We start from the raw sequence: 20601 nt of genomic DNA, 5'->3' as shown, positions 1-20601 counted from the left end.
CTGCAGGGGACAGCTGTTCCAAAGAAAGATTTTTCAAAGTTGTTTTTTTCCTTCAGATGAATTGCCATTTAGCTACTAACCATGAGGTAGCATTGCTAACATTTCGTCAGCAAAGGTAAATATGTGATTTATTAGATGAAAATGTCACTTTAGGCAAAAAGTAAATATATGAGTTACATTTCATGTTAGTGTACAGTAATTTTTGGTGTATTAAGTATTTCAGTTGCTAATGTGTTGATACATGAAATATATTACTTGAAAACAGTAACCTGGTGTCAATTACAATGCTGTCTAGTGGATGGATCCTTTTGCCAACTTGTCTTTAAGCCCAAGGGTATTTATTAATATTAATATATACCATTTATATAGAACTTGGAAATATTATCTGATCCTCACAACATCCCTATTTTACACTTCCCTGAGACACAAAGAGGTTGAAGTGACTTGCTCAAGACCTCACAGGGAGTCAGGGACACAGCCAAGAGTAAGTTCACTGACTAGGGCACGGTGCCTGTGAAGTTTAACTGGATGCAGTACTACACAAATTAACCAGTGAGTCCCTTTCTTCTTTATAATTTAGTTGTTTGTTCCCCTTCTTTACTTGACCATGACACATTGGGTAAAACATCAATGATTTAATGTATTCACTTGCTAAAGTCTTTTGATTGCTTGTGTGACTATACAGCATGGAGGGCCTCATCTGTTGAGGGGAGGGGAATGTGGAGAGTATCTCCAATAAACAGGATCTCTCCCTTTAAAAATATCACCAGACTTTAAATCTGAATTCAAAGGGGAATCTTTGTGTGTGTGTCCCCTTGCTTTTTAATAGATCCAAACATTCCAGGGACAGAAGGGGCCATTGTGGTCAGCTAGTCTGACCTCCTGTATAACACAAGCCATAGAACAGTCCCCAAAATAATTCCTAGAGCATATCTTTTAGAAAAGCATCCAATCCTGATTTAAAAATTGAGATTATGACCTTGGTAAATTGTTCCATTGGTTAATTGCTCGCACCATTAAATATTATGCCTTATTTCCAGTCTGAATTTGTATAGCTTCAACTTGCAGCCATGGAATCATGTTTTACCTTTCTCTGCTAAACTGAAGAGCCCATTATCAAATATTTTTCCCCATGTAGGTACTTATAGACAGTAATCAAGTCATCCCTGAACCTTTGCTTTTTTAACCTAATTAGACTGAGCTCTCTGAGTATATCACAAGGCAGGTTTTCTAATCCTTTAATCATTCTCATGGGTCTTCTCTGAACTTTCTCCAATTTATCAACATAGTGGGCATCAGAATAGTGGGCATCAGAACTGGACACAGTATTCCATCAGTGGCCACATCAATGACAATATAGAGGTAAAATAACTTCTTTACTGCTACTTAAGATACTCCTGTTTATCCATCCCAGGATCACATTAACTCTTTAGCTCACAGTGGGAGATCATGGTCAGCTGATTATCCACCACAACCCCCAAATCTTTTTCAGAGTCACTGCTCCCCAAGAAAGAGTCCCCCGTCCTCTAAACATGGCCTATATTCTTTGTTCCAGATGTATACATTTACATTTAACCATATTAAAATGCAGATTGTTTGCTTGCACCCAGTTTACCAAGTGAACCAAATCGCTTTGAATCAGTGATGTGTCCTCTTCATTATTTACCATTCCTTCCAATTTTTGTGTCATCTGTAATCTTTATCAGTGACAATTTTATGTTTTCTTTGTGGTCACTGATAAAAATGTTAAATTGAGTAGGGCTGAGAACTGATCCCTGCACGACCCCACTGGAAACACACCTGCTTGATGATGCTTCCCTGTATACAATTACATTTTAAGACATGTCATTTAGCCAGATTTTTATCCATTTTGTGCATGCCATGTTAATTTTATAGCTTTCTTGTCTTTTAATCAAAATGTTGTGCAGTACCAAGTCAAATGTCTTATAGAAGTCTAAGTATATTACATTAACACGTTATCTTTATCAACCAAACTTGAAATCTCATCAGAAATATATCAAGTTAATTTGACAGGATCTATTTTTCATAAACTCATACTAATTTGCATTAATTAAATTACCCGCCTTTAATTCTTTATTAATTGAGTCCCGTATCAGTTGCTCTATTGTCTTGCCTGGGATTGATGTCAGGCTGAGAGGCCTATAAACCTGAGTCATCCTGTTTACCCTTTTTAAAAATTGACACATTAGGTTTCTTCCAGTCTTCTGGAACTTTCCCAGTGGTCCAAGACCTACTGAAAATCAACAGTAGCTGTCCGGTAAACTACTCATCCAGCTGTTTGAAAATTCTTGGATGCAAGTTATCAGGATCTGCTGATTTTAAAATGTCTGACTTTAGTAGCTTCTGTTTAACATCTTCCAGGGATACTAGTGGAATTGAAAGAGTGATATCTTACCGTATGAAGAAACTATATCATCTGGTTTTACCTCAAATACAGAACAGAAATATTTATTGAACACTTTTGGCTTTTCTGTATTATTGTTTATAATTCTACCATTTCCATCTAATAATGGCTCAGTTGCATTGTCAGAATTCTTTTTGTTGCTAATGTATTTAAAAATCTTCTTCTTGTCCTTAACTCTGCTGGCCGTAAGTTTCTCCATGTGTTCCTTTGTTTCCCTTTTCTATTTTCTACAATTCCTAACTTCTGATTTATATTCATTACTATCCACTTTCCCTTTCTTCTATTTGTTATATATAATATATTTTTTCCCCCTCTAAATCAGGTTGGTTTTTTAACCAGCACAGCCTTTTCTCTCGGTTGTGGGATTGTAGCTTTTTGGGCATCTAATAAAGTGTTCTTAAATGGTTCTCAATTATCATTCACATTTTCCTGATTAAATTCTTCCTCCCAGCTTGACTCATAGTTGTTTTCACCTTTGTGAAATTGGCCCCATTAAAGCACCAAGTATATGTATTACTGGTCTGGACTTGATTCTGTTTGCACATTACAGATGTGATCAAGTCATGATCACTTGTACCTAAGCTGCCACTAATTTTTAGTTCTGTTCCTCTTTATCTTAGGACAAGGTCTAACAGAGCATTCCACCATGTTGGCTGCAATACTTTCTGAGTTAGGAAATTGTCATTTATATTGTTTAGAAATTCCCAGGGTGTTTAGTATTCGCAGCTTGAGACCTCCAGCATATGTTACTCCAGATGAAGTCTGCTATGATCTCACACTTTTTTTCTCTTACACATTATAAATAGGTGCATAAGGAGCGGTCATCCTGTTCCCGAGTATGATTTGGTGGTCTTTAGCAGATACCACCTAATATCCTTGTGCTTTAGCTGTTAAGATATTGATCCATACTCATTCAACATTATTTTTTTTGAGTGATCAGTGACTCAGAAACAGGTAATCCTATTTTTGACTAAAAGCCCCTGCCTTTTGCTCACTCAATACTCCCTAAACAGTTACAACCATTGATTTTAACATACCAATTGTGTGAATCATCTCACCAGATTTCAGTAATACCAATTAGATCGAATTTAAGATAATAAATGAGCAATTCCAATTCCTCTTGTTTATTACCCAGGCTCCTAGCGTTGGTATTTATGCAATAGACTATAGAGGTATACTGTCCCCTTATAGTATAAGGAGTCTCTGTTCAACTGAAGTCACTGAGGCCTTTCTGCAGATCAGACCAAAGAAAGAAAGAAGAAAAGGAGCTAGCTTGCTCCAGCTCCTTTCAGAGAATCAAAAAAACCTGTCAGTAAACTGGTCTGTACACACAGAGCACCTACTGCGTCTGTCCCAGCAGCCTCTAGGGGCCTTAGACTTGAGTGTCTTGAACCTTTCCCCAGAACTCTTGGAAAGACCTCGTTCACAATCCCTGTGAAGTGCCTGCCAAACGTGCTTACACTGAAGCTGTAATTGAACCCAGCTGCATCATATCCTGCCTCTTTCTTGTTCTGAAAATTAATCCCTTCCCTGCTGTCCAGATACATGGGGCTTATACACATCATCACACACAGCATCTGGTACTTCGCTGTCCTACTGTTCCTTAAGCTAAACATTTGAGCAGAGCAATACAGTACATCAAAACTAGCAGCTCAGAGCTTGTGTGAGGGAAGTTCATGAGCAGGTTTTGAATGAAAGTGGGAATCCCCAGTTCTGAGAACATACAATGCCAGGATTTAAATTAAATTAAAATTCAAGTCTACAGGTTGTTATGTTGCTACCCAGAAAACGTTCTGTTAGGTCATCTGACATCCCGCATGGCAAAAGTGGATTTTTGAAGTCATATTCTGGCTAAGGCACAAGTGCAAATAACCATTGAAATCAAGGAGTTGTGCATGCTTATCCATAATTAGAATTTGTCTCTTAATTTAATAAAGACTACAGGGAAAAAGATGTAAAAATTTGCAAAATGGCAAGCTTGCCCAGGTTTCAGATATCCAATGTCAAATTGTTTGGAACATATCTGTTCTCAGATCAATACAATATTGATATTTTATTGTCCTTTGGAATTTAAGAGAAACCTGAAATGTTTCCAACTCACTTCCTTTTCAACCTTACTTTTGTCCAGTATTACTATTCAATAAAGGATATCTCTGTTGGTGGCATGTGTATTTGCTATGGCCATGCTCGAAGCTGCCCACTGGATGAAACCACAAAGGTATGCTTTAATTATTTTTATTTTCACAAGACAGTCTTTTGAATAAAAAGTTTAGTTCTTTGCACAGAGAGAGAGAGAAAGATATTGTGGGGAAAATCGAAAGGAACATATATAAATTCTGGCCTCGATTCAGCAGGTATTTAAAGCAGGTTCCTAACTTTAAGCATGCCCTCACTTAAAGCCATGAATTGTCCGATTGACATCAATGGGAGTAATAGTGTGATTAAAGTTAGGCACACACTTAAGTACCTTGCAGAAATGAGGCCTAAAAGCTTGATCCTGCAAATACTTATGCACTTTACACATGTAAGTAGGCTCATGATTTTGATGGGAATACCCACATGAGTAAAATTACGCAGGTTAAATCTTTGCAGGATTGAGCCCTTAATGTTTGATCCTTTAAATACTTTGTGGGTGGAACTCTCATTGACTTCAGTGGGAGTTCAATGAAAGGAACACTTACAGAATCCAGCCTCAGGTACATATGGGGAAGGACACTCCAGTTAATAACTTTGCATCAGTTCATTTGAACAAATGAGGGGCAGAATTACCCTCCAGCACAGTTCTCTTGTTTCATATTTTCTACAGAAAATTTGAATTGGTGTTAATACAATAAGTGCAGATATAGATGTTTTCCCTTTTGTCCTCTTCTTCCACTCACTTTTTGATACAGCTGGATAATCACATGTATGGAATTTCAACAGAGAAAATGTTCACTGATAATATTACTTCATATTTAATCTTAAGGTTCCTTTGAGTGAAGCTATATATATATATATATATATATATATATATGCTACAGGCCAAGTTTTGCAATCTTTACTCATGCTGAACTCTGTAGAACTACTCCTCTGAGTAAATGGCTGTAAATTCAGGCCTATAATATGTGCTTTTATTCTTCATTCTGTCTACTTGCTGTAATTTTCTTCTCTTCACTATCTAAACCTACTGTTCTCATTTAAACAATGCTTTTGAGTGTAGCAAAGGCGCTAAAGACATGATCCTGCAGCTCTCACATGGCAGAGTGATAGGACTTGCTCCGATAGGATACATACCTGAGAAAGGGCCTCTCACATCAATAAAGGTAGCAGGACTGGGTTCTAGCACATCTATAAAATTGCAAAACAGTTGTGGTATTTAAAATTCTGTGGTAGAGTAGATTTGATATTAGTCACTCGGTTGAGTTTTCAGGACCTTGGTAAATGGCCTATTTTTTTAATTTCTACAATTTCTTTTTTAGAAACTGCAATGCCAGTGTGAACATAATACATGCGGAGAGAGCTGTAATGAGTGTTGCCCTGGTTACCATCAAAATCAATGGAGACCAGGAACTATTTCTGCTGGCAACAAATGTGAGAGTAAGTAGTTACAAAAGTTGGGGTGCTTAATGGGTCCGTAAATGTTGACAGTTTTGTTCAATAAGGACCTAATCCAGTTCCCACTGAAATCAATGGAATGACTAGATCAGGTACTAGAAATAGTAGTTTTCTTAAAGTGAAAAAACAAACAAACCACACACCAGAAGTGGAAGGTATGGTCAAAAATCATAAGATGATGATAATTTGGATTTCCTTTGAAATAATAATATTTTATTAGATACGATAGATCAATAATAATGTTGAGGCTGCGGAAATGGCATTCATAGATGATCAGACAGAAGAGACTTAGTGTTTGACTGTGCTACAATGAAATTTAACACTTTCACATTGGTAATTATGGCTGCTGCTTGTTGCTTAAATATTGTTAAATTCCTAATTCAGTCTTAGTTAAACATAGTCATTCTTACAACATGAAGACTCTGAAAAAGCAATCTAAATGGCCAATAAATTGCAGACTGTGCTGAATGTCTGATAAAATGGCATAGGCTCTCCCAATAGTTGCCTATTGGCACACATTGCTAAGATTTGTTAGCCACATTTTCTTACTTCACATCTTTAATGCCTGGAGCAAGCCACAGACATTTAGGAGCCTATTAGGCATAGTTCATTTTCCAGTTGAAGCAGCCCGGCTAGTAGAACCTTTAGAGACTAACTGCATTTAGAGATGTAGAATATTTTATTAGTATACAGGCCCAAGTCTCCCCTCACTTAAATATGTTTTACACTGGTGTAGCTCTAGTGACGTCAGTGGCATTAGTCACTGGTATAAGTGAGGAGAGGAATTAAGCTGATAGTCTTCAGTAAAGTAGAATGTTAAAGATGTAAGAACACTTACTAGTAATTACACATGTCACTAAGGGGCGATAGGGTTGGGTTAACGTGAGCTACAGAACACCATTAAAAAAAAATGTTGCTAACATTGTGATTGTTTTAAAAGTTACCTGGCCAGGAATGAGATAAATGGGTATTACTGTTTTTGTACAGCACAGCCAAGGCAAAGCATCTCACATGGATTGCTTTACTGTTCTACTTGTATTTTTTACTCTTTTTATTTTGGATGTGCTGTATTTCTTTGCGATTTCTTTTTAGAGTGCAACTGTCATAACAAAGCAGAAGATTGTTATTATAACCAGGGTGTGGCAGATCAGAATAGGAGCATAAATATTCATGGACAGTTCATAGGAGGTGGAGTCTGTATAAACTGTACTCAGCACACTACTGGAATCAACTGTGAGATCTGTGCTGATGGATACTATCGGCCATATAAAGTAAGATTTCTCAAACTACAGCTTATTGCTTTGATTAATAATAAATGTCGTCATATGCATATTTCAATCCATTGAATGTTATTAAATTTAATTTCCACACTTAGAGCGTGACTAAAAATTGTAAAGTCTTCTTCGTAGCTCAGATACCAGTCTTGCAGTTTCCGAGTAAATTTAGGCTGATTCTCTAGCATGTTGAAAGGACAGTCCCAATTCCTTTGTAATTAAAGATAACTCTTTAGTCATATGTGATTCTTGTAGAAGTGATGAGCTATTGCAATAAACAGTATTCTTCTCAATATTTCATTTAGTAAGTATGTATAGCATATGCTCTTTCTGGGCCTATCTACATCTTATATCTTATAGTGACTTTCCAGTTCAGTTGTATTAAAGTAGAAATTCTGTCCCTGCCCTCATTCATCGGATACATAGATACATTTGTTACAATCTGGCTAAAAAGGATAAACATCACTAGAAAATTAATTTCGTTTTACTTCCAGCAATCTAGGTAGGTCTCCCTACGTCTGGACGTACTGTGGCCAAGTGAGTAACCTCCTGTAGCAAGGACATTTACTCTCCTCAGTATGGAACTTTCTCTTTTCCAGATAAGGCATTGATTTAGCAAGTTCATCCACGGGGCACATTAGGGAGCTCAGGTCTATGTTCTCAAGCACAGGTGTGAGTGGAGGCCATGTATAGTTAGGTAGTAGGCACAGTCCTTCACAGAGAGAAATAAGTCTCATGTTGCATGTACCCCTGCTTCCTTATTCTAAAGAGCATTGAAGAGATACCGGCTTAAGTCTGATTCTTAGCCAGTAAATGACTTGTGTGCTTATGGTTCCAGATTGCCTTAGTCTGGCCCTGAGCCACCTTGAAGCAAGGGGATGGCTCTCAAAGAAAAATTTAACCTCCATTAAAGAGAAAATCTCACTGTTATACGAAGCTTTAGTTTAGTTTCAGTGGCAAGAAACAGTGATGAATGTTTACTATTTCCACTAATTAGTTTACAGATATGACAGTTAAAATGTACCATTTGTTTCAGGTTTCTCCCTATGAAGATAACCCTTGCCATCCTTGTGACTGTGACCCATTTGGGTCTCTGAGTTCTGACTGCATTAAGGATGATGATCATTCTGATCTTCAGCATGGTAAGGGACAATGAAATGCTTTTTCTGTAAACTTCAGGTGCCCAAGGGTGAGGAAACATTGTGCTGTTAAGGTATCACATTAAAATGCAAGTAAATACCCCAAAAGGGAGGGAAGACAGGAAATAAAACATGCTACAGGAGTATAAGATGCCTTGATCCTGCAACTTCTTGTGCATGGGTAGAGGCCTCTGCTCGTTAATAACAAGTTACAGGATTGGAGCCTAATACTGTTACATATATTAGTTCAAACAGTGAATTGGTACAGTGGATTTTTTTCCTGGCAGAGGTTCTGTGGATCTAGCACTCTAACACGAAAAAAATATGTACGGGGTTGGTAATATCCCAGCTATCTGTGCAAAATGTGACTAGAGCTGTATAGCTTGATAAAAGAGACAGTTACATTGCTTCTCCCACTATTCCATATTTCACCCCCAGTCTTCTATTAATCCTTCATTTTTTTTTTCATTATCATTTTTATATTTCAAGGGACTCAGCCAGGTCAGTGTCAATGCAAAGAAGGTTACACAGGAGAAAAATGTGATCGCTGTGCATTTGGCTACAAGGGCTACCCACGCTGTGTGCACTGTAACTGCAGCCTGGATGGAAGCATTAACGATGACCCTTGCACAGAACCTTGTCTTTGCAAGGTAAGTGACCTGCTGAGTCTCACTTTGATTTACTGTGAAATCGGTAGCTGGGTTTGTAAGTGCAGTTTTAATAAGGGAAATTACTTCATACTTTTGTCGTATATTATGTCATACTTTCATAGCAAGTAACTGAGATTTAAACATTGTCCTTCTGACAGAGATTCGAATGAGAATTAGCAGCATATTTCTGTTATCGTAGAGAAGCTGTGATAAGCTGTGTAGCATGATTCTGTATATTCCAGGTAGAAAGTTCCATATAAAAGCAAATGCCAGACTGCATAAGAACAACGTGTGTGTGTTTTGTGGATAGGTTGTTGTTGGTCTTTAAAGTACATCATTCTTATTAAAAAGAAAAGGAGGACTTGTAGCACCTTAGAGTCTAAAAAATTTATTTGAGCGTAGGCTTTCATGGGCTACAGCTCACTTCATCGGATGCTGGAGCTCACGAAAGCTTATGCTCAAATAAATTTGTTAGTCTCTAAGGTGCCACAAGTCCTCCTTTTCTTTTTGCGGATACAGACTAACACGGCTGCTACTCTGAAACCTGTCATTCTTATTGAGCAGTTAAAGGATATATTGAAAACATTTAATTTATACTATGTATTTCTATATATTTGAAAAAAAATTGTAATAGTTCTGAAAAATTAAATTGAGACCTATACCTAAAAACTAATTTTATTTTAATTATTTAATTACAAAACATAAACTGTAAAATGATGTTTAAAAATTAGAGATCTGGTTTGCAGACTATTTTCTTGGGCAAATGCAAATTTGTAATATCAGTGAATGTAACTTCCCATTAAATTTCATGCACATGTGGTTTCTGCAGAACTTTGATGTGAAAGTTTTTATATTTGAAGATGTTACACTTAATTTTCAGCAAGCAAAGGTAGCAAATTGTTTCTTTTAGCCAGGTATGACACTAGCCAAAAAACAAGCAAACAACAAAGCAGTGGTTGACATGACAATTTTTGTAAAGCTGCTCTGACCTCTTGCATAATTTATCTGATCTAAAACATTGAACACATGAACAAACAGAAAGTCAGATTGCAAATAGGAAGCAGCTTTAGTGGCCAAGTTAAACAAGAAACACTAATGGCTACTTTAGTCTGGTATAAATCAGAAGTAAAACATATGTAGTCAATGAAGTCAACTGGTTCAAATTTGGACAAGAATCAGGTGTGTTTTCTGTGCATTGGTGGAATGGACTTAACATGTGGCCTTCGCAAAGTTAGATCACTGAGAGCAGCAGACAACTAGCCAAGGGGCGCTGGGAGTAGCAGGGGTCCAGAATTGGGTGAGAGGAACGAGTTTTCTGCCCCAGAAAACAAGTAGAGATGAGGAGGGCCACTGCATTCTAACTCCCCGGAGACTGAAAACACAGTATTGACAAACTCCTCCAGTTTTAGCAGGAGCTTTGTGATATTTTGTATTTTTCTTGACAGCCCAGCTCTTGGAGTCATGTAAATAGATAAGTATCACAGCTTTCATTTTAAAAAACAAAATGTCTAGCCCTCGTGCTTATAGAGAAAAACTTGAAAATGTGACCCAAATGCACCCAAAAGACTCAGAAACCAGATGGAAACCCAATGTAAAAACCAGAATTTATTATTTTGTACAAAAAAATCATGATTTTGAAGCCAGTCTCATGATTTTTCAGCACTTGGGTTTGGCAGTTTTACAGACAGTAAGAAGGTAGTTGCACATTTGGATCAAAGTAATGGCCTGAAAATCACCCTGGGTTTTCCTAAGGTTTGCAAAACTCAGCAGTGGCATAGGTTGGTAACAAAAGCATGCAGCATGCCTCTTCAGAATGTTTGTTATGAAAACTTCACACAACTAATTCATATCCATGGGAATTTACAGGTGGTGATCTGGCCAACAGGAGGCTCAGACATTTTGCTGAGGGTTGTGAGTGACTAAATACCGACTACAAAGGGTCATATTCTGTTCTCAGTTATACCATGGTAATTCTGGAATCAGGAGTGACTCCACTGACAGAAATGGAGTTAATCTGGATTTAACTAGTGTAGCTGAGGGCAGAGATGCTTAATACTCTTTATTTGTTTCTTCAACAAAAATTGTCTATCTATGGTGAATAAATTGCTAAGCAGTGTTTTTTTAGGGTCTATAGGAATTTAGTTGAAGGGAGGAAAATGGGTCCTCTGTTCCACTAATACAATAGGAATACATTAAGGAATTAAAATAAAAATATTTAATATAAAATCAAGTAGGACTTCACTTTCAAAGCTATATCCTAGTTTACAGTATACCAGTATCTGTGTATATGACACCTCCTGCATATCAAACTGGATTTACTGCAGTCGTCTTCCTTGACAAATAGTAGGGAGTGAAGGGAGAAGAATGCGAACAAGAATCTTCCATATTTTCACTATTGGAAGCATGTTTCCATCAGTAGGATGTATAAAAATGACTTTTTCATATGACAAGTCTGTGCAAAAAGTAGAAATAAAAGCCCAGATCCAGTTCTTGAGCTTTGACTAAACTACATGTGCTGCATGTTGAGAAAGTGGTGTGCTAATGTAGCTGTAAGGCAGCTGTATGCTACCCGGGTCCTGGAGTGGTGTGACTGCTGGGATAATCAATGGTGTAATCAATCAGTCTCAGGGCTGCTGTACTTTATGCAAACTGCCAACATATCAATGCAGATATTTAAATGATTCTCCAAAGGGCAGTTCCGGTGCCTGGGGATCATTGAGATATAGGGGTGCCCTGACAAACAGACCTTTTGCCATAGCTGCACCACCTATGCTGTGAGGGGAGCTTATGTATAAGCAACTCTGGCAGCTCTACACCACTCAAGCTAAGTTCCCTCTAAGCTGCGTGGCTGCGTAGCAGCCTATTAAGTGCTGCTTAAGGCTGCGGCAGGAGAGATACCTCTCTCCCAGCCCAGGACCTGCTGTGGCCGGGGGAGAGGCGCCCTGGCCCCAACCCAGCCCTGGCCCGGACCTGCCAGGGGAGAGGTGCCTATCCCGCAGCCCCAGCCCTGGAGCTGCCGCGGCAGGGAGTGGCTCCTCTCCCCCCTAGCCCAGGTGCTGCTGTGGGGAGAGAGAGCTGGGGAGAGTCCTCTCTCCTAGTTGTAGCCCTGGGGCAACCTTCACCCCAAACCCCTCATCCCTGGCCCCAGCCCCGAACCCGCACCCCCAGCTGGAGCCCTCACCCCCCCACTCCCCCCCGCATCCCAACCCTCTGTCCCATCCCTGAGCCCCCTCCCGCACTCCAAACTCCTCGGCCCACCCCTGCCACATGAATTTTATGTGAACCAATATGGAGGTGATGTGTCACACATCACCTCCATATTGGTGCACAAAATAAAGTTCATTCCGCACATTTGTGGGAAAAATTAGAGGGAACACTGTACCCAAGGATTTCTTTAGGCAGCTGAGTACCCGGCCCAATGTGTCAACACTTGCAATTATCAGTGCAATACCCCAGATGTCTTATAAGGTTCAGTGCTGTTGCTATGGTACTGAAAAAGTTCTTGTTTTAAACTGGCTTTTTCTACTGTGGCCCAAAATCACAACCTTTTTATAGCTTGTGTATAGGATGGTCCGACTTTGTAAATCTTTGGGCCTGATCCAAAGCCCACTGATGTCTGTGGGAGTCTTTTCATTGACTTCACTGGGCTCTGGATCAGGCCCCAAATCCTGTGCTGCAAATGTGAGATGCTCATTCTCATACCATACATATAAGTTGCCATTCTCAGAAGTTTTCACTTCAATGACAGCAGTTAAATCTGCAAAAAGTCAACCTCAAAACTGGGAGTTTATGTGATGGGCTACTGATAGTTTGATTCATTAATGAGAGAGTCCTAGCATGACACCTTGTCATTAGGGTACAATGTTTTATGTAGGAGCAGATGTTTTCTTTTCCTACATCAGTAATGCCAAAATTCAATTACACTGCATTTCCTGACTGAATACCGAATCAATTCTATGCTGATTATTTCAAATCCCGACTGCTCCAGATGTTTTAAGTAGAACTGGACAGAGATACTCTATTTCGTCTAAAATTTGGTTTCATTCTGATTCATGTCTAAAATTCTGAAAAAAAGAGGATGAAGCAGACATTCCAAACCAGCGGAAAAGACGCAGAAATTGGGCTTGTTTTGGCTTAATCAGCTTGTGAATTGCTTATTGGCTAGTTTTTGGCTGGTAGCTTGTTGCTTGGTTGGCTTGTAGCTTGTTGCTTCTTTTTTTTTGATGGGCTCCTGGCAAGCAGGGGCAAGGGGCAAGCAGGGGCAAGGGGTGGAGAGAGTCAGGGTTGCACAGTCACAGACTGCATGCCGGGGAGGGCGGGGGGATCTAGTCACATAGAGTGTTGAGGTTCTTAGGGATTGGCTTGTTTTGGCCTTGTTTTGAAATGTGATTAGCTTGATTTTTGACTTATTGTGAAAGTCGGGGTGCTTATTTAGCACATGAAATTTGGCAATGGTGGGATGGATCCTGGCTCTGGGGCAGTCCATGTGGTGTGCTTTCCTGGAACCATGGCTCCTGAAAGCCCTGGGGTTCCCGACTCAAGGGCAGTCTACCTGGTGGGCTGCCTGGAGGCTCAAACCCTGGAAACCTGGACTTCCAAGGAGCCAGATGGGTGAGCTGGTGGGGAGATTTCAAAACCTGTCTGGGTTCTGTCGCAACTTAGCTGAAATTGAATCATCTGTGTGGAATGTTTTGATTTAGATAAATCAGGAAATTCCAACAAAACACTGTTTTGTTGGAATTTTTCTGACCAGCTCTCGTTTTAAGCTCAGTGAGACTTATTCAACATATGCCTAGTGTGCTGAAGTCTGCTTTGTTTTATATCTTCCTGAATGCTGTTATACCTAAATTCCATCTAATCTACAATATTTACTACCAATCTAGTGCTGATATAAAACAAATGTTATTCACAGGAAAATGTAGATGGCGAAAACTGTGACCGCTGCAAACCAGGATTCTACAATTTGCAAGAAAGGAATCCTCAGGGCTGTACGGAGTGCTTCTGCTTTGGGGTTTCTGATGTCTGTGACAGCCTTGCATGGCCCATCAGTCAGGTAGAATACTATGGCTGTGACCTAATGTTCCATAAGATTCCCTCAGGCAGTTGCAGAAATGTGTTTCTGATTTCCTCTTAACATATAGCCCATCTCACTGAAAATTCTGGAATCCTCACAGAGGACTGTTCTGTGGCTGTAAAATCACAATCCTGAGGTCTGCTGACTATAAAGGAGCCCAGCCCCCATTGGAGCTGCTGGAGTCATTATACCCTACTCAATCCCAATGCTTTTGGAACTACTGGCTATTGTAGTGCCTGCTACACCCTTTGAAAGAGAGCAGTGTTCGCTCTCCTTGCAGTGGAAAAGCTTGTCCGGGCGGTGAAGAGGGGAGCCAAAACCATGCCCCGACATTCCTGCTGATTGTAGCCTACTGCAACTGCAGGTGTCAGCCTCATGCAGTCTTTTTGCTAAGGGAATAAAAGGACTATAAATGCCACTAGCTCCCGTGCAGAAGTGCAACGAGAGGAACAACTTCCTTGGGCACTCTTTCCCCCACCTTCATCCCTTGCGTAGTTTGCAGGATTAGTCAAAATCTAGCACCAAAAGTTTTGTGTACTAAAAAAACAGTAGAAGAAAATACATTATATTCTTTTTAACTCTCTCCACATCCCTCTGTCTTTCTACTGACCGAAATTCTAATGTGTGTGTATAACTCTTCCCCTCAGTAGAACTGGTTTCTATTCCTGACTCTTCCTCTGTGTCCTTGGACAAGTAGCTTTTGGTACCTCAGCTATCTGTTTGTAAAATGGGGGAAATGGTCCTGTATTTAACTGTGGGTGCAGTACTTGTCAAGTGTTAATGAGATCTTTGAATGCAAGGTGCTACATCAGTGAAAAGTATTATCATTTGTTCATTCAGTTTATACTCTTAACACAGTGAACTTGCTTCTGCACTCAGTTACACTGATGTAATTCTGTCCCAATCCAAATGAAGTCTGCGGCTTAACACTGGCTAGAAACCCCTTTAGCTAAGAGCAGAATCAGGCCCTTCATATTTGTATTACTGTCACAAGTGAAGTTTTACATATAGTGATGACTTACCCAGTGATGTAGGTCTGACTTCATTAATTTAGCTCTCTTCTTTTTCTAAGGTGTCAGATATGGCTGGGTGGCTGGTGACTGATCTGTACACTGAAAAGAGGTTGGAGCCCCAACAAGGCCAGTTTGCTGGACCCCATCAAATAAGTGTCAACAACACGGCAACTGTGAAAATACTGAAATCCACTTATTACTGGTCAGCACCTGAGCCATACTTAGGAAATAAAGTAAGTTCCCAAGTAAAAAGAAGCTGACTTTTAGTCCATACTCTTCATATTTTTTTTCTTACTGTATTGCTCTAAAAGGCTCTGTGTTGCTCATTAACAGTAGTCATAAACTATCAATACTGAAAAGAAAGTTTTCACCTTTAATGAACACTGAATACACAGTAAATTCACCTAAATATGTTCAACAACTTTTTTTTAGTTTCTCCATTTTTTTTTAATATGGAACATTATTATTTTTCAATTGTAATGTTTGTTTAATAAACATTGTCACCTGTAGTTTGTCATTTCATGCAATCTGTAATTGTTCTATAGACACTTTGTTTGCAGTGTTGTTGCAGCCGTCATGGTCCCAGGTTATGAGAAAGACAAGGTGGGTGAGGTAACAACATCTTTTATTAGATTAACCTTTGTTGGTGAAGGAGAAGAGCTCTGTGTAGCATGAAAGCTTATCTCTTTCACCTACAGAAATTGGTCCAGTAAAAGATATTACCTCACCCACCTTCTCTCTCCCAAAGAGACTTTGTCATGTAATGTAAAACAATTGAAAATTACATGTTAGAGGTCAGTGAAGTGGATCTAAAGGTTCCTGCTGATGAATCGTGTACATTTGGAAGTATTACATTTTTATCTGTAAATGTTGATTTACTGCACGCGCGCACACACGCACACCAGTGAAAAAAATTTCCATTGATAATAATCAAAATTTACATATAGGCTCAGTAAGCAAAATGCTGCTTGAGAGCTGATTATAGTTTGATTTAAGATTTTTTTACTTTGTATATTTTGACATGTGATGTTGACAATTTGTGTTTTAATGATCATAAAGCTTTAAATTTTAAAATCTCATTGTTGCCATCATTAAATAATTACTGTCTCTGACCCCCCCAATTACCCAACTGTGAAAATTTAAATCTATAAAAATAAAAAATGCTTAAAAAGAAACATCAATATTACTAGTCAAAATTATTTATGTGTATATATATATATATACACACACACACACAGATTTTGCCAAGCCTAATCATGAGTATCATTTTGGTTCCACATGATGAAATTTCTGTTTTTTCAGTTTGCCTTTTTAAAAACCTAAGCAATCACAAACAAAAATATATTAAAAGAATGTTATTAAGGTTGCAAAGTCAAGCACTCATGCAAGAGGTCTTGTGAAGACAATAGGAATTAAAAATTGCATACACACAAGGGGCCAAATTAAGTTTGCACAGGGAACCTTGATCCTGGCATTTCCTAACTTTTGAGTGCTTGACTTTGCAACCTTAATAATATGTACTTTTTACCTAATTTTTTGTGTGGGTAATTTATAACTAGAGTAGGCATAAGATATTGAGACCAAAATTGTAATTTTCATGATAAATATCAAGTCCCAGCTCCAGTGCATGGGGATGTTATAGCCCCTCAAATGAAAGGACTCCAGAATTGATGTAGGCAAAATGGCATATTTTTCCCTAGCCTCATTCTTGGAAACAGCTGAACTGTTTTGACTGAAATAAAAAAAAGGCAACCTGATGCAGATGTCTAACATGTAAAATTTCTGCCTAAACAGATAAAGTTTGGCAAAGTTATCAGCAACTAAAAACAGAGTCTTATAATGGGAAGTGTCAGGCAACCTTTATAACAGATGTTGCTATCAGTCCCACCTGTAATAACAACATAAGATTTCTAAAACTGAAATAAATCAGTGATGGGGAAACAAAGAAAAAGAAAGAAAGCTAAAGAAAGAGGAAACGAAAAACCAACAAAACCCCACTGTTTTGACTGCATTTTGTGTGTAGGCAGTTTCCCTGTTTCCTGTGTATAGGCAGTTTCTCTGTTGCTGAAAAGACACTTTTATACCTAAAAACAAAATAGCAGAAAAAAACACCTTACTAATATTTAAAAAATGGAATTGGAAACAAATTATGGACATACTATTTGAAAGTGTCTCTGTCAGAAACTGGAATTTTTATAAATTATTAAAAAACCAAAATAAAAAAACCTCTGACAATATATCTTTTTAAGTAATATAACCAGACACATACATCTATTTGATATTTTATTTTATTAAACTATGGCAAGTACACCCAGTCATCCATATTAAAACAATGGTTTTGTGTGCCTCGACCTTATTACGTTCTTCATATAGCGATGAAATAAATGGCTATACTACACAGTGCCTGTGCATAATGACCCAAAAGTGCCTAGCTGGAAGATGCATTTTGTATAATTCAATGATTGGTGAAAATCTGGTCTCTCACCAGTCTTCTACTGATGAAACTCCATTTACTTCAGTGGGGCTATTCTCCGTTTCCACTGGTGTATGTGACAGCAGAATCAGGGCTAAAAGGTCCAAATGTTGTTTAAAAAAGAAATAGGAATGCTGAAGATCTATCAGAGAGAATGTTTCAAAAAGTTTGAATAACTTCAGTACACTGTGCCCATTTGCTAAAAAGTGTCTGAACTTGTGATGTTTTTTGGAATTCACACTGGAGGCTTTACAATGCACTGTTTAATGCATCACTGCAGTTCTATAGAACCTGCTGCTAGCTTTCACAAATTGCACAGCAGGGATCCAAGACTTCTGTAGATATGGGGACATGCCACGTTACACTTCCAGTGACTTTCACTGTTGTGAGATGGGGATCAAACCCTTGCTGTGTAAACATTGCTGAAGTGATCAAAAGAACATGCCATATCCTCTGTTTAGCTGCTGCATGTGTGTTGTGCTTGTCAGCAGCTATCCTCCCACATTGATTGCTGTTAATTTTCTTTTAAGATTTGGATTTTATAATTTCAGCTCACTGCCTTTGGTGGATACTTGAAGTACACTGTGTCTTATGATATTCCAATGGAAAGTGTGGACAGTGATATGGTATCTAATGTGGATGTTATCATTCAGGTAAGTTTTTTATTTAACTGGGCTTTCCTCAGAAATATAGAGGAATGATGGTATGCAATGCTAGATTAAAAAAAAAAAATAATGTTTACACCAGTTTTTACCTTAATTATTAAAGGTCAACAAAATGTTACTGCTCAACTTCCTAATCTTTCCAATCATTTATTTTTAATCCTGGGCACTCAGTCTCTGACTACCTTTAAATAAGTACATTTTAACATAAAATTTGTGGAGCTGAGCAAAAGTGGTGATTACTACATGTACAGAGCTCTGTTTACACCAGGAATTAAAATAGGTTGTTTTCTTATTTATAAAAGAGATTTATTTGTTTATTGGTTTAGATTTATGTAATAATTAACAAGATGCCTACACAAGATCTCTAGACACTCACACACTGAATCTTAGAGCGTAATGCAGTGGAGCTGGGCAGGGAAAGTTAATTCCGTTTTGCAGAGGATTTTGATATTTAAATTTTGGTTTGGTTCTGATTCAGAATGGAAACCAAACAGTTCTAAATTGTCTGAAAGAGAATGGCACTCCAGCTATGAGACAGTCCACATGGTGCTGGAAGCCCTGACAACCCTGACTCCAAGGCAGTCCATGTGGACCTTGGGAGTCCAGGCTGCTGGGACTCGCAGGGCTTCCAGGCTCTTGGCTGTCCATCAGCCCTCAAGGTAGGCAGCCAAGGAAACCTGGTAGACAGTGTTCCATTGGCTTCCTGCACAGGTTCTGTCAGAACTTCACTGAAATCCAGGCATCTGCATGAAACTCTTTGATTTTGACAAATCAGCAAATTCTTATGGAAAAAATGGTTCATTGGAATTTTTCCAACCAGCTCTACTCAGCAGTGCTAAAATAAATGGTGCGTTCCATCCCCCATCATTCTTGAAACATACCTTCAGCTCTTTCCAAAAACCCTATCAAGCTGATGGCTCTTCCAAGCCTGCTTGGAAGTTCACCAAATTTGGGTTATTTTGAATGAAGGAGAGGAGCAAGTTCCAGAGCTCTAAAGTCCTTATAGAGAATGCCCTGTGAGCAGCTCCATCTCCTTTACAATATAAGATATCCAGCTGAAGCACCTCAGTTGTTCTCAGTTGTGGATTTATATTGTGGGAAGTAAAGCAGTCTTTCAGGCAAGTCCCAGTCCATTTAAAGCTTTCTAGGTCATAATCAACACTTTAAACTCTACCCAGAAACTAGTAGGTAGCCAGTTGAGATCTTGAGCCACTGGTGATAAATGTTTGCAGCGAAGTGCTCCACTCAGTAAGTGAGCTGCAGTCTCTCAGTGAACATCTACACAGCAATTAGAAGCCTGTGGCAGTGAGCCTTAGAGCTTGGGTCTACAATCGCACTTCTATGTTAAAAATAACGGAGTAGATGTTCAGGCTTGGGCTCTGAAGCCTAGAGAAGGGGGTGAGCTTCAGAGTCCAAGCTCCAGCCCAAGCCTGAACATCTACACATCTATTTTTAGCACCGTAGCCCAAGCCTCGTGAGCCCAAGTCTGCTGCTTGCTGTATAGATGCCCCGTGTGGATACAGATTTATACCTGTGGATGCAGATATCTGCGGATATAAATTGGTATCCACAGAAGCGCAGGGCTTTCCCAGGAATCACAGCAGCAAAAGTAGCAGAACTGTACCACCCCTCAGCCCCACCCACTGGGGCAGGCTCCACGTTTACTGGCAGCTGTCTCTGGTTGCACTCTTGTGTTAAGCAGTGCACTCGTCCCCGACAGGAGACGCAGACAGCTTCATGGAAGGGACAGGGGCAGGGCTGGGGCGCTGGGGGTGGTACAGCTGCGCCAGAGAAGCTGCCAGCGCAGGGCACTGGTTCCTGTGAGTAGCAGCCCCATGTTCTGCTCCTTTCACCGCTGCGGTTCCTGGGAGAGCCCTGCGGTTGTGGATACTGATTTATAGTCAGGGATATCCTCATCCACGGATATAAATTTGTCTCTGTGCTGGGCTCTATGTATAGACACACCCTAACTGGCTTAAAGATGTATCTCCATGTAAAGCACATTGCAATAGTCATTTCAATTTAGCTACATTTTTGATTGTGTAAAACCTGAGATAAGATTAGAATAAGCTTCTTTAAAATTGTCCACAGGATCTGCTGCAGAGGGCTGAATGTGTCATGGTCAATTGTTGAAAATGGCAAATCTGCGGCTTTTCGCTGACTTATATGCATGAAGTGTAGTGTGTGCGTGGACAGATGCATGCCCATCATGTCACATAGGGTGATCAGATGTCCTGTTTTTATAGAGCCAGTCCCTTATTTAAGCCCTCCTGCAGGTGTCCTGTCTTTTTCTT

The 20601-nt window shown here is 39.2% G+C and overlaps 1 protein-coding gene across 1 annotated transcript in view; it reads left to right on the top strand.

Annotated features, from left to right (window-relative positions):
• LAMA1 (laminin subunit alpha 1) overlaps positions 1 to 20601 on the top strand; it is a 157983-nt gene that overhangs the window by 56432 nt on the left and 80950 nt on the right. Inside the window, exons 6-13 of the mRNA XM_074944605.1 lie at positions 4554 to 4643; positions 5884 to 6001; positions 7112 to 7290; positions 8330 to 8435; positions 8922 to 9082; positions 13995 to 14135; positions 15229 to 15402; positions 18194 to 18295. Coding sequence (XP_074800706.1) covers positions 4554 to 4643; positions 5884 to 6001; positions 7112 to 7290; positions 8330 to 8435; positions 8922 to 9082; positions 13995 to 14135; positions 15229 to 15402; positions 18194 to 18295 — 1071 coding nt within the window. The remainder of the gene's footprint in view (positions 1 to 4553; positions 4644 to 5883; positions 6002 to 7111; positions 7291 to 8329; positions 8436 to 8921; positions 9083 to 13994; positions 14136 to 15228; positions 15403 to 18193; positions 18296 to 20601) is intronic.

This window comes from Natator depressus, chromosome 2 (genome assembly GCF_965152275.1).
Source record: "Natator depressus isolate rNatDep1 chromosome 2, rNatDep2.hap1, whole genome shotgun sequence".
Classification (NCBI taxonomy): domain Eukaryota; kingdom Metazoa; phylum Chordata; order Testudines; family Cheloniidae; genus Natator; species Natator depressus.
The sequence above is the reverse complement of the archived record's forward strand: the minus strand, read 5'-3'. Positions and strand labels throughout refer to the sequence as shown.